The following is a 15,276-nucleotide window of genomic DNA, read 5'->3' as shown; positions in this document are numbered from 1 at the left end:
TCGGATTTAAGACGCCACTGCGTTTGGCCGAGATTGTCATAATAAAAACCTTCAGGCGTGATTACCAGTTTCAAACAATTACTCATATCTTTCTTTGTTCACTGCTGTTGTACATTGAATCCTGCAGCAAGTTGACTACGCTATGCAGACCATAATGATCGTGCAGCGCTTACTTTAATACAAGGCATGTGGCTCTCAATGAGTTGATATATATATATATATACATACACATATATATATATATAGAAAAGCTGAAACTGACCTTATCTTAAAAAGCGGTTAAGATGAAGTTGGTCAGTCCAACGTGTTACGTGTGAACTGCAGTACAGCAAACATCATGCTGTAAACACTGAAATAAACGGTAATGTTGAGGTAAATGCCTCGGTCACTGCCTCTGCATTAGTTGAGCGATTTCCACCAAAGTCTTAAACTAAACAGTTTTGTGTGTGTGTGTGTATATATGTGCGTATCTGACCCGCTTTGTGCAACTAAATGAAAATTCTTTCCAGTTTAGCAAGTGAACCAGAGCAACACAGGCTCCGGAACTCTGCATTATCTATTAACGTCTAAAATTCAATCCCTCCCTATTTAGTAAACTGCTGCAGTCATTCGTCACAAGTTTATAGCTGTAATTACAATTAACGTAATTACAATTAACATAATTACAATTAACATAATTATAATTAGCACCAGTGCGCTTGGATCTGGAGCAGAGCGTTCATAATAACCTCTCCACTAAATATGCCTTAGGGATAATTTGAATACATTAACCGTGGCCCTTTGTGAAGAAAGAAGCATGCATTGAAATATTTCATCTTTTTAATGTATTTTATCATGAAACGATTATTATTTGACCAGGTCACAGATGCCAGCGCTCCTTCTTCATAAAAGAAATCCTTTTGAGAGTCTGAAAAGTTGCAAGGTTTCTAAGGCTCTGCCCCCACTTCCTTTGCGAATGTGAAAGTTTGTTAGTTTTTGGCTCCCGGCCACGCCTCTCAATGTCACTCAGCATCTTATATCTGAAGATTGGTGTGAAGGAATTCGACGTAACTCCTTTACTCCGACGATGATGAGCGGTGGGTGGGGAGGGAGTGCTGCCCTTATAAAAGGGGGATGTCGGGGAATGTGTTCCTCAGGTTTAGGGATTGTAGTAGGGGACTTGCCCTGGATGATCATGGGGCTCCTTCAGTGCCTCCAACCCTGTCTGCTCGCCGCCTGCCTCTGTGCCCTGGTCCGGGGCAGCCTGAGCCGGCCCGAAGGCTGGGGGTCCCTGAAAAACGATGCGACAGAAATCATTCCCGAATACCCGGAGGTCCCCACCGAGATGCGGAATCACAGCGTCAACCAGGCGAAACACGGAGGCAGACGGAGAAGCCAGTCCCTACAAGTGAGGGGTAAGGATGCAATCACTCTTATATTCATGGTTAATGAAGTATGAAATATCATTGTTAGTCACAGGTGATGAAAGAGCTTTGAGGTATCCTGAGATGGTGAAAACGGTATATCTAAGCTTATTAAAGAAAAGAAAAAGTTTACGTTTTATTTTAAAAAAACAATTTCGTTCGCCTCTCGCTATGTCCATTATCTGTTTATTTCGTCGCACCTTCCCACTCTTGTGTATATTTACTGACGGGTTGTGTAAGTATCTGTTTCTCTGGCCAACTTTGTTGTTCTATCCTTTTAAGAATGACGCGGCTGTTGAGTTATAGCCAGTAACACATTGTGAGATATTAAGGTGTACGGATTCTGTCCTATGGGCTTTATGCTGTCGATCTTGTTGGTTACACATCCTGAAATCAGTAGGCATTCCTGTTTCTATGCCCTTTAGTTTTCTCTAGGTCTGCATCACTCCCCTTGCTTATTAATGGTTGTGACCAGATCTTTTAGAAATAACGTCATTTTATACATAAACATAGGGACATTGCAGTGGAGTTTCAATGTGGAAGGTATGTGCAGTTCTGCATCAAGTATGCATCTGTCACTCGGCAGAATTCTCCCATCACACTCATATTTTTGTCACAGATGCAAAACAATCGTAAAATATTGCGAAACCCTGAATAGATGTTTCACTTTTGCAACCAGTCACAGCAGCTCTCTGATGAATCTTATCAGTTTATAGGTGCTGCTTATAGAATCATTTTAATTTATCTCTACAGAGACGCAATCTTAAAGGCTCAGTATCCAAAGGTGAGGGGTATAAGAGTCATCATGGGGGATACATCAAAACAGTAGGTGCTAACACCAGCTAAGTCACACAGCCACACTCCAGGCTGATACTACTAGTGAGCATTGCCACGGGAGTTCTATTAGTGCCTGAAAAGTACTCAGAGTCGCTCATCCTCCTGTTTGTTATAAACTGATTTATTCTTCATTGTGAGTTGTGGTATTTTGCTTTGTTTTCATGAATGTGATAAAGTAGAGTTTAAGCTTTGCTGAGTTTGGATGTGTATAGGTTCTGTACTGGTTTTGTATTGTTTCTCTTCGTCACGTGGTTGGTGTGTGTTTCATAATTTTAGTTTGGCCAGCAGTTAGCTCATTTTGAAAACTCTAGCAAATGGGGACTGAAAAACCAACTTGAATGAAAGCAAACATACTGGAATGGTATTTCCAAAGCATTAAAGTCATTGCATGCTGACACAGCTTTGATATCATATGTAGTTTGTCATCTGAACCTTGAGGTTTTTACAGTCTTCCCAGCATTATGGAACTGTGAACCATTTGGCTGTGGAGGCAATGCTGATCTCTGCTACATACTCATTCTGTATGCTGAGCTCACTGTAATGCTTGCATTTGTACTGCTTGTTAAAATTTTAAATCATCTCAAGGCGGTTCGTAAAATCAAATAGTTTGAAGTTATGATTTTCATAGGTGAAGTGTGAGAAGACTTGGGTTATACTAGAAGTGTCCGTCTTTAATATGAGTAACGTACAACCCACTTTGGCTTTTGCTACATTTGAAATAATACAATTGAGTAAGTGGATGTCAATCAGTAAGATGGAGAAATGTACCTGAGAATAATTTAATTTCTACTCGCGTATAAAAACTATGGTATTATGTGGCTAGCTAGAGGTCTTGCACATATATTGCATTTGACAGGGGGAAAAAAGTGCGCACAAACTAGTGTATGCAGACTCAATTGACTCCATGCTTTCCAGAAGTAAATCTCCACATTGTTTAAAAACAGAACATGTTTCATTTACTTATCAAGCACAATGGGAAAAGACATTCCTTATTCCAGAACGGACCTTTGCACAAGTCCATAGCCTAATAGATTTTTCAAGATACTCACTTTGGTTGTCTGCTGCCACACTAGCGATCTAGTGTGAATTTCAGTTGATGAGAAGGTGATTTAACAAATCAATACTCAAGTTAAATATAACAGTCAACTGAGGAAATTATGCTCAGTGCTAATGAGTGTAGGTTAAATGAGCTGAAATTAGTGCCGTTCTTTCCTTGTAACTCATTTTATTTTATAACGCAGAAGAATTTCAGGCTGGTAAGAGTATGTATCAATATTAACATTCCAATGCCAAATTCAAGGTTGTTCTGGACATTACAGGATGTATTTTATTTTGATTCAGGCCTTTTCTCTTGTGAAATGGTTGAAGCTGTGCTTGACTCTTTGATCGTGATTGCACCATGTCTTCTGTAGTCTTGAGACATCAGTTAAATCAGTTAAAATCTTCCCCTGGTGCTTCAGAGTTCATCCAGCAAATAGTTGAGCCGTTGGATTAGTATCTTTGGTCTGTGCTGAGGTAGGGCAATAGTACATTGGCTCAGTGGCCTGGCATTAAGGAAGGTGGAATTCTCCATGACTCCCATTCCTAGCTGCTATCAAATCATGCCTACTGGAAAAGTGGATCTGGACAGGATCAGGACTGGCTATGTCTTTCTCCCTTGTGATCAATTAGGCTGCCCACACTTCCTTTGTTGGTTCACAAACAGGGCCACGTGCTGAGGGACACACTAAAGCTTGGGGCACTTGCTGCAGTGGTGCAATGGGGAGAGATCACCGTCTAAGGCCTTGCAGCCATAGTACACTGAGGGGCTGGAAAATTTGTAGAAACCCCTCGGGCTGTATACCTAACTTTGAATATGAATACAGAAATATTGAAATTGTATCGAGACACTTCCAGAGAGGAATGTGCTGTAAGAAGGAAAGTTGAGTTCTATTGCATTTGTAATTTTTCAATTTGAAATGTTTTTCCCCTCAGGCTGTGTGCCTGACATGGAGTGTATACTGAAAATATCAAAAGAATTACAATTGTTTATAGAGGCACCTAAAGAGTGGAACACACTCTGGGGACAAGTTTGACACTTGTGGCAAATTTCAAATTGAAATACTTTGTAATGTACTGATAATTTATTCGTAAAATTTGTATATTTGGGGTCAGGGTGGGGGCTAGTCAGTTCATAAACAAGGAATGAACACTCGGGAGAGGGAACAGCAGAGCGGGTGCTTGCAGCAGAGAAGGTTAGTTGTCCAGAAAGACAGATGAATATAAAGGGAAAGTAGTGGAAAGACAGAAGCAAAATTCATAGAAAATAGGAGCAGGAGTAGGCCATTTGGCCCTTCAAGCCTGCTCTGCCACTCATCATGGCTGATCACCCAACTCAATAGCCTGCTCCTGCTTTCTTCCCATATCCTTTGATCCCTTTAACCCCAAGAGCTATATCTAACTCCTTCTTGAAAGCATACAATTTTGGCCTCAACTACTTTCTGTGGTGGCGAATTCCACAGGCTCACCACTCCCTGGGTGAAGAAATTTCTCCTCATCTCAGTCCTAAATGGTCTACCCCATATCCTCAGTCTGTGACCCCTGGTTCTGGACTCCCCGCCATCAGGAACATCCTTCCTGCATCTACCCTGTCTAGCCCTGTTAGAATTTTATAGGTTTCTATGAGATTCACCCCCATCTCATTCTTCTGAGCTCCAGTGAATATAATCCTAACCGACTTAATCTCTCCTCAAATGTCAGTCCCACCATCCCAGGAATCAGTCTGGTAAATTCTGTGGATGCTGGAAATCGGAAGCAAAAGCACCAAATGCTAAGCAGATCTGGCAGCAGCTATGGAGAGAAAAACAGAATTAACAAGACTTTAATGTTGTTTCTCTCTCTCCACAGATGCTGCCAGACCCATTGAGTATTTCCAGCATCTTCTTCTTTAATTTCCTATTTCCAGCATCAGCAGTGTTTTGCTTTTGTACCTGTTTTTTTAAAATTTTGCTTAGGAATGTTTTCTTTAATTTAAGTAGTTTTAAAAATACTTGGCTTTTTTCCTGCAATTTAATCCAGGCTCAGGTATATGATTTGATGCATTTTTTTATTATACATGTAGCTGATTTTGGTCATACTCTTTTATACTAATCAACCTCCCATGTCTCTTTCTCTGCAGGTGCAACAGAATTCAGCTGCAGAGAGCTCCGATCCACCAGGTACATATCAGACGGCACATGTCGCAGTGTGAAGCCAGTGAGGGAGCTGATTTGCTCCGGTCAGTGTTTGCCTGCCCACCTCCTCCCCAATTCCATTGGCCGGGTTAGGTGGTGGAGCCGACATCAGACCTCCGACTACCGGTGTGTGCCAGCCCACTCGCGCACCCAACGTGTCCGGCTGGAGTGCCAAAACCAGCAGACAAGGACCTACAAAATCCAAGTGGTGACTTCCTGCAAGTGCAAAAGGTACTCCCGCCATCACAACCAGTCGGACAATAAGCAATTTGGGAAGGGAGCTGTCTCGAGGCGGAGAAAGAGCAAGAAGAAAGCAACGCCCCCCAAAAACAGAGGCAAGGGCAACCACCATGATCAAGCTGACCGATATTAGAACTTTATATCAGGTTTCACATGATGCTTCACTTTATGGAAAGTCAGTGCTGGATGAAAAATCAATATAGTTCCATTTTCTAAAGCACTTACTCTAAGGTGCATCTAATCCAGCATGTAGTAATGATTCTCTTAAATCTGAAGGAGCATTGCACTCCCTACTTAGTCTGGGGTTAAGTATTTACAAACTGAATAAAATGTCCTGACAAAAATATATTATAGGATCTCTTATTCAAAAACGTCATAGTGCTTCACTTACTTTTTGAAACAAATTATGCATGTTTTATGGAGAACCTAAAAATGCTACTATGTCTAGTAGTTTATAATATTACTCTATAGGACAGCTTTTATACAGTATTTAATTTGGAATGAATGTTGGCACTGTTTACAAGTATAAATGTAGTTAATCAGTTTGAAAAAGGCTCTGTGTCATTTGAGCCGGTAACAGTTCAACTCTAGATTAAACACCCAGGGAAGCTAATGTAAGTGGAGAGCCTAAATTAATTCCATAGACCTCTGTTCATCACTATGGTGGAACAGGGACAAGTGACAACTTGATCCTCAATCTTCCTAACAGAGCAACAGAAAACTGCTGATGCTGGAAATATTCAGCAGATCAGGCAGCATCTGTGGAGAAACAAACAGTTAATTTTTCAGACACCAACCTGACACCTTTTATTTCTGCTTCTCGCTGCATAGAAACTGATTGATCTCCTGAATATTTCCATCATTTTCTGTTTTTTTAACCTCAGTCTTCCTATCTTGTCCACAAGCAACAGGCACTAATGTAAGTTTGTAATCACACTCCCCCCACCCCCTGCCCCAGTCTTGCTGTGGTGTAAGCACAGCCATTGAGCTAAGGGTAGCCCAAAAACTGACCTGTAATTTCACAGGGAAATAGAAGTTCAACGATTTGAGTACTGAGGATATGTTGATCACAGGGCTGGGAATCTGAATCCCACTCCCAGCTGGTTTCTATCCATCCATGATAGCAGTCAAAGGATACAGTCCACAGACCAAAGCTATCAACCCTCACCAGTAGGAGAGGGTGCACTCTGTCAGAGAGAAGAGAGGAAGGTAGAAAAAAATTAAATAACCCAGGAACAATTTGTAAATTCTTATTCATAATTTTGTATATATCAGATATTTGGTACTTAAAGATTTACACAGCAATTTTTGGGGGAAGAATAAACAGGCTTCTGACGTGAATTGTTTTAGTTGTTGTGTGTAGGGGGACACAATTTTTGACATCCCCCCCGCCCATGGAAAACATTCTTTTCAACCTTTCTTTGTGAATAATGCCATTCTATTTTTAATACAACTTACCCACTACATTTATAATGTTTTCTATTGCTTTGTCTGCTTCTTCCTATGTTGCCAGTCTGAAATAAATGGTAAGTCGCTGCACATATCTCAAACATTACACTGTTCATTAATTGAATAGCAGATTCGGATACGCAATCCACACCAATGGCTATTTTGTGAAGTTGTGTTTATGAGCTCTTTGTATGAAGTTTTATGTGTAATATTTCCACAGTGTGATTGAAAATGGGACAAGGAACTTTTGTAGCCTCTTAAAGGGATTTTGAGATAAGTGGCCAAAGTGGGTAGACACAAGTAATTGTTTAAAACAAATGAATCATATTTATTTTTCTCATTTAAATTATTTATACCGCCATGTTTTATGTAGATGCGTGAGAACTATTCTTGCCATATAAAGTATTGTATTATTGCAGACTTTTAAATGTCATCAAAATAAAGTAGCCAAAACTGACATGAACCATGTCCTTGTCTTGTTTTATGCATCATTCATTGTCCCAATTGCTTAAGTCAAATAAATTGCTGTTAGCTGGCAGAAGAGTACATTGAGCAATAGAAAGACAGGAAGAAACCTCCTCTGCATATTGACTACAAAGCACTCTGTCTACATCATAGTTGATAAACTGACAGTCTGTAAAACCTGTAATGATATAACACCTTTCAAAATCAATCAAGTATATTTGAAGCAAAAATAGAATTACCTGGAAAAACTCAGCAGGTCTGGCAGCATCGGCGGAGAAGAAAAGAGTTGACGTTTCGAGTCCTCATGACCCTTCGAAAGAACTTGAAGTATATTTGAAGTATAGTCGCTGTTTTACTGTAGGGAAATACAGCAGCCAATCTACAACGGCACAAACAATGATGTGAAGGACCTGATAATCTGTTTTTGTGAGTTTCTTTTAAAAAAAATATTTGATCATGAAATGTGGGCATCACTGGCTAGGCCAGCATTTATTGCCCATCCTTAATCCCTCTTAAACTGAGTGGTTTGCTAGAGGGCAGTTAAGAGTCAACCACATGGCTGTGGATCTGGAGTCACATGTAGGCAGGCCAGGTAAGGATAGCAGATTTCCTTCCCTAAAAGACTTAGTGAACCAGATGGGCTTTTACAATAACAGAAGATGCTGGAAAAACTCAGCAGGTCTAACAGCATCTGTGGAGAGAAAAACAGAATTAACATTGCAAGTCCATGTGACTTTGCTCCAGGGCTTTTACAATAACCAATGGTTTCATTATCAGACTTTTAATTCCAGATATTTCATTGAATTCAAACTTCAGTAGCTGCAATTTGAACCTAGGTCCCCAGAATATTATCCTGGGTCTCTAGATTACTGGTCTAGTGACAATACTATTATGTCACCATCTCCTTTCTATTGCCTAAGGGATAAAGGTGGGACCAAACAGCAGGAGAGCTCCCCTTTTTCTAATCTGTCCATTGGGTTTATGGTTAGATGTGTCATAAATGGACATTTGTTGATTCAGTTAGATTTTGAACTAGGGACGGTGCCCCAATGAAGAAATTCTGAAAACATATCAGGTTCATTAGGAATGATTGTTTGGTGGAAGTGCATGGGTTATCTGATGTTTTCATAACATCAGGTTACTTTTTACAAACCTCAGAAATTACTCCATTGCTTTCCCCAGGAGTTTCAATTACTGGAATTAAGGAGAATGGTGCATGAGTTTGTGTTCTCCAATGGATAGTGGAAGCATTGATGACCCTGATGAGCATTTTTCCAACCTTCTTTCTATATGTTCATAAATCAGAACAATATAAACCTTAAGATCTGATGTTGCTATGGATTGTATTCCTAATCATTGCTACTACTCGATTACTTCAACTGAATACATTACTAAGGATATCAGATGGATTTACCCTGGGATTTCTTGTTTACATGACAAATGCTGTTCAGTTGTGCATCATTCAGCTAAGTTACAATCAGAGCATAATTCTCTAGTAAATATTTGAGATACCATTTCTCTCTCTAATGTGGAAATATTGAAAACAAGTGCATTTTAAATAGCTACAAATATTGCAGTACAGAAGCATGGATCAGATCAAATTGAAACAAAATAGGAATAAACATGAATAATATTTCTATAAATTAAAACTTCTTGGAATCATGTATGGCAAAACTATTCTCTTTGCTTTTTTTTAAAACTATTGTTTTGATATTTTATCGATCATCAAGAAAATAGACCTAAGCAATATTCATAATCACACAGCTGCTGAATGAATATGTTGGGCTATAGTTCATACTAAAAATGAGCTTTTTGATTCTTTGCTATTGTAAAAAGATTGAGGGGTTTTGATAGGGTTAAAAAGGAGAAACTGTTTCCATTGCCAGATGACACGGATTTAAGGCAATTGGCAAAAGAACTAGGAAGGCAATTTCTTTTTGCACCATGTATTATCACCGCCTAGAATGCGCTGTCTGAAAGGTTGGTGGAAGGTTCAATTGTAGCTTTCATAGGGGAATTTGATGTATACTCGAAAGGGGAAAAATTGCAGTGATACAGGGAAAAAGAAGGTTGTGATACTAATCCAATAACTATTTGCAGAGAGCCAGGCACAAGGATGATGGACTGAATGACCTCCTTCTATGGTGTAAGATTCTATGAATCTATTTTTCCAATTCATCTTTAGCGCTAGGAGCATTCAGAAATTATTTCATTCATTGTATGATGTGAAATGCATGTGTTTTGAAAGCTGCTGACCGATTTCAGTTTTCAGAAACCACCATTATCAGTTTTGAACTAGACCAGAGAATTTGCTGGAACAAAACCTTTCTTTGTGTAATTTCCATTTTCAACAGCATTTCCCACCACCTGATATTTGACATATTCCAGTTTTCCTGATGCAGTGTAGTACTAGATAGATAGAATCCTCAGGATGAAACACCAGCTTTTTCCTTATTTCAGATTTCCAGTAGTTTGTTGTTTTTTTTTGAACCGTGCAATGGCTGTGACCATACTGACAAAACAAGAATAAGTCTTTTCACCATCTTCGTGAAAAAATGTCCATGAGTTTGCTTGCCTCTTGTACGAACAACAGTTTATGTCAAAACCTTAGTCCTTTTGCTGTAAAACCATTGATACAAACTGTCTCAACCAGCTACAGAGAGGGAATTTTTAAATATGGGTGGAATTCAACTTAAAAGCATTAATGTGACGCTGTCAGGCTCGAGAAGCTAATGTCCCTGAGATTAGCTTTGCATAACTTCATCCAAGTAAATTCTTTAAAATATAAAAAGTGAAGAATATCTGAGTTAGGCAAATGTTGTTTTCCATTTATAGAAAACAGCTCCAAATTGCTTCAACTTAATATTTGATACTAAATCCATCAGTGACTTAATGGCTGACTTGGAGATATCTTTACACATGATACCCAATATTGAAAACATATGTCTGGATGGAAAATTGGGTACTAACCCAGTTTTTCCATGTTATAAGCTCGCATAGTTTCCTAGCTTAGAAGGAATGGAAAATTGGCTCTATTTTTCAATATTTATTTAGTATTCAAAAGGTGAACAGTATATCACAAGTCTTACCCAACAAAGTCTTTTTAAACTTAAAGAAATTTGTAAGAACTTGGAAAAATACACATCATTTCATCAACAGCAAATAAAAGATGACAAATGAATTTCCTACTATTCTGTTAAGTAGTTGTGTGGACCTCAATAAAATCAACGGGTCTGCAGATGGAAATCAGGATGGTGTGTCCTTTTGATTAGTGCCAGTCTTAAAGCAAGTTTACAATCATGTTTTCAAAAATGCAAGGGTTAATTAATCATGCACAAATTTGCTTAACTTCATGAACGAGATGGTTGAGCTGATGCACATCCTTAAGGCTACCTTTAAGACGGAAACTCGTTTTCTGAAATGTGTACTTCATATGCGTGTGACGGAATAGGATCAAGTCCAGAAGAAAGGCCCTCTGTGGTGGACATACCGGAACTGTAGAATCAATTTCACTCCAGCTTAAAATTTTCTTTGGCTCCAGGAGACAAACACAGCATTACCTGGATTGGCTTCCAAATGATCCCTGGAGCTGCTCTCAAGTTCAGTTTAGAGTTGAAGTCATTCCCCCTGAGTGCTGACAATTGCACTTCTCTGTGACTTAAGCTAGTACTGAAAAAAACAGCCTCACAGATCAAAAAACCCATCACAGCTTCAAGCAAGTATTCAGCTTGAACCACTACAGTAAATTTGTAGAGCACTCAAGTGCTTTGGAGTGCAACATTAAAAAGAGGAATTTAGTATTGAGGTGAACAGGCACCTAAGGGCCCAGTACCAGTACAATAGTAATAATAATTCAGTTTATTTTTCTCCACCAGTTTGTTCACTAATTGTATTTACAGGATTCGCATGTTCTCTGTGCCATGCATCCATCTTGGAGGACTAGATGTTCTGTGATGAGGTGGATTCCCACAGAATAATGTGTTCACTCCCTGTCACTGGTGGCAACAGACCGATGAGTTTGTAAACCGTTTACCAATAATTTCATCTAATTATTTCTTCAGCTATTGATAAGCATTTATTATGTTTTAGTAAACTCTCAGCAGAGATCAAAGACAAATCCAATGTGTTTCATCTTTCAATAAAGCCAGCCCAGGCACTCCAGAGCATCCCCTTCTCAGAACAGATGCAGAGCTCCACACTGTAGACCCTGCAACAAGAACTATGGAAAAAAAAACTCATGAGAAAGGATACTGAAAAGTCTTGAATTTATAAAAGAATAATTACATACTATGCCTAGTACTTACTCCTGCACCAGTACCCCTGTTTTCATGAGACTGGCTCCAGGGTCCCGCAGAATTAAGTAATTGTGAATAATTGCTTGAATCCAGCTATAATTTTATTTGCCACAGCAGACGTATTGAGATTATGTTCAAATCCTGCCTAAACCGAAGATCTGCTCACTTGTAAAGCAACCCTTCAGTGTTTGGTATTCTAAATAATTATTTGCTCTCTAAAGAATTTCCTAACAGCAATGTGAGAAGATGATAGAATTAGGGATTTTGGGGCCTATCTGTCCTGCATAAACCGAACCAGCAGGCAACTAAAATTTTTCACGTTGGTGACCCACTCTGAAGCTGCCAGGGACGAGTTTGCAACTTTAATCTGCTCAACGGGACAAGCAGCAGAGACAGTGCCCAAAGCCAGCAGAGATCCTTTTTTAAATAGTTATCATCGACATCAATTTATTTGGCGGCCGAAGAAGGGAGCAACGCAAGTATATCGCCAGGTCAAACTAGCAAAGAAGTGAATGGGACCAAGGAGAAGCTCAAAAAGGTGTTTTTATTTTCATTTTATTTTTTACTTTCCTTGTAGCGTTTAAATGATAAAGGGATTTGATTGGGCAGATGCAAAGGTGCTAATTCTTCTAGCGGGGGCTGGCGAATCCACAATCAGGCGCACAGTCTTAAAATTAGAATTAGAGCACCATTCAGGAATGAAAGCAGGAAACAGTTATTCATACTAAGTGTAGCGGAAATATGGAACCCTCTCCCACAAAAGGCAGTGCATCCATATTCAAGTAAAATTTTCAAGTCTGAGTTGATACATTTTTATTAGGTGTGGAGAATTGTGGAAAAAAGGCAGGTAAGAGTTAAGGTACAGATCAGTCATGGTCTAATTGAAAGATGGAAAAGTGGCTGAATAATGGTCTATATTCCTAATGGACAGATGATCATATAGGACTTGTGGACCTTCACACTGACTTCTGATAAGAGTGCTGTTAAGTCAAGCTCTGCACTGAGAGACTGATAATAAGTTTTTCCCTTATATCTCTTATCATGAAAGCAGAAATCACTTTTTCCTTTGCTAATATGCTTAAACAAAATATTCCAAAAAGACCAACAGAAACATTTAAGTGAATAAAATAATCTTAATGATAGCCCTTTGCAACGTTTATATTTTAAGAGGGGGGTCCTAACAATTAAATTTCCTATAATTCTGAGGGTATTTTGTTCAAACCTAAAACATGATTATAATTATAACACAGTTATTTTGAAAGTGGTTTATGGTTTTTGAAAGACTTTGTGGACAGTAAGCAGTTACACTCATTCCGAAGAGGATCGTTGTGACCAGGGAAGCCACACAAAGTGCACAGGGTGATCATTAGAATGCAAAGAAAGAGCCTCTGTTCAAAACAGCATTCCTATCTTCCCAAATTCCCTTGACATTTCAGGAAACACCATAAACTCATGAAGTGCTAATTAAATTATTGTGGAATACGATGGTTTGGTTAATAGAGGTGGGGTTAACCACATGCTACAGATCTCAATTTCCTTACCATTATAGGGATTGATGTATTTTTTTTTGAGGAGCTGAGCCCAATATAAGAAGTCTGGTAAATACCGTCAGCAATACATCTCTGGTTTGATCTTACTGCCTGTGTGCTGAAATATGGGGAAGGAACTCTATAGCTGATCTAGGGACCACGTATTTTATCTCGTGGGTAACTGCTTCAGACATTGTGAAGGAACATGGACTCGACTTCAGCTTGGAACTATTCAAAGACTCATATTTTGGACCATCTAGAAATTAAAAGCAGTGAGCCAAACTGAATGTTCAAATCTATTAAGCACATGGACATGGCTTTGAAATCCTAGCCAGTTTCAAAGGAACACTGAACTAACTAGGCAGTGCAAACTTACCCTGACAACATGCAAAGCGTTAGTGTTAAATAGAGAAAGGCAATAAAGAGAAATGAGCCCTGACAGATGTGCAAAGTAAATACTCCTGTATAATTTAAGTGAGTGTAAAAAAGATGAAAAGAGTAATTAAATTTAATTAAATTAGATGGAGTATGTCTTGTTCTAATTGCAGACAGCCGGACATTCTTGAGAAATATATCTGCATTGAGAGGGAGTTAATAAATAAAATAATGGATGGGTGTAGTAGAATGTTTACTGGGCTAATATTAAATAGGATTTCTTTTGGATTAAACCGAGTCTTGATCAGTTCTATTTGACGAGAATATCTGAACAACTGGGCAACAGATATTTGTTAAATCTATTGATAATGTGTGCATCAAAAGTAAAATAACTTCTTTAGCTTTTTTTCTTCATATGAGGCCAAACATTATCATAGAACATCAATGATTTCAAACTTGATATCTTCCCAGTGCAAGTTTTGCTTTTTCCACATTAAAGTTTTATACAATGCTATACCACATAACACAAAAAATTACAGTGGATGCTCTGACTAATTCCAACCTAACTTATTTTTAGTTTGTTCTATCATGGGATGTGGGTGTCAATGGCAAAGCCAGCATTTGTTGCCCATCCTTAATTGCCCTTGAACTGAGTAGCTTGCTAGGCTATTCCAGAGGGCAGTTAAGAGTCAATCATGTTGCTGGGGAGCTGGAGTCACATGTAGGCCAGACCAGGTAAGGTTGGCAGATTTCCTTCCCTAAAGGATGTTAGAGAGCTAGATGGGTTTTTACAACAATCGATGTTGGTTTCATGGCCACCAATTACCGAGACTAACTTGTGATTCCAGATTTTAGGGATTGAATTTAAAATTCCGCTAGTTGCTGTGGTGGGATTTGACCCCTGTCCCCAGCACATTAGCCTGGGCCTCTGGATTGCCAATCCAGTGATATTACTGCTACGCCACTATCTCCCCCAAAAATGGCCATCAAGGTCCTAGAACCCAATTTGCATATTGAAATGAGCCTATGGCTTGAAACAAGGATGTGCTTCTGGCTGCCAATGATAGATCTTTTTCAAAATGGGTTGGCTGCATTCTCGGGGTTAACGGGATGGTAAAGTTACCAACCTCATCAGCCCCATTTTGAGGCTGTTAATGCTGGGTGATACAAGTTAAAATCAACCCCTTTGTGTTCAATATTATGATAAAACAAAATCCTTTTTCAGCTTCAGTTACATTATGGTAGCTGCATTCCACAGAGTGTAAAGCACTGAAGCATATGACACAAGGTACTCAGGTTAATTAGAAATGATTATAGCAGCTACTTCACACCATGTTGTCTAGAGCTCATAAGACTCATTTGTTATTCTCCTAAATGTTAATGCTCCTAAGTGACATGAGTTCTTGCAGCCATGATCCAGCTCGCAGTGACTGAATATCTCTTTGTGTCTGGCAAACAAGAGTTGTGCTCC

At 39.1% G+C, this 15,276-nt stretch overlaps 1 protein-coding gene across 1 annotated transcript; it reads left to right on the top strand.

Moving 5' to 3' along the window:
• Positions 1-1,064: 1,064 nt before the first annotated feature.
• sost (sclerostin) lies at positions 1,065-7,598 on the top strand. Its single transcript, XM_041217494.1, has 2 exons — positions 1,065-1,394; positions 5,398-7,598. The coding sequence occupies exons 1-2, from the start codon at positions 1,067-1,069 to the stop codon at positions 5,823-5,825; spliced, it is 756 nt and encodes a 251-aa protein (XP_041073428.1). The 5' UTR covers positions 1,065-1,066; the 3' UTR covers positions 5,826-7,598.
• Positions 7,599-15,276: the final 7,678 nt, after the last annotated feature.

The sequence above is a fragment of the Carcharodon carcharias genome, chromosome 23, assembly GCF_017639515.1.
Source record: "Carcharodon carcharias isolate sCarCar2 chromosome 23, sCarCar2.pri, whole genome shotgun sequence".
NCBI classification, from domain to species: Eukaryota; Metazoa; Chordata; class Chondrichthyes; order Lamniformes; family Lamnidae; genus Carcharodon; species Carcharodon carcharias.
The sequence above is the reverse complement of the archived record's forward strand: the minus strand, read 5'-3'. Positions and strand labels throughout refer to the sequence as shown.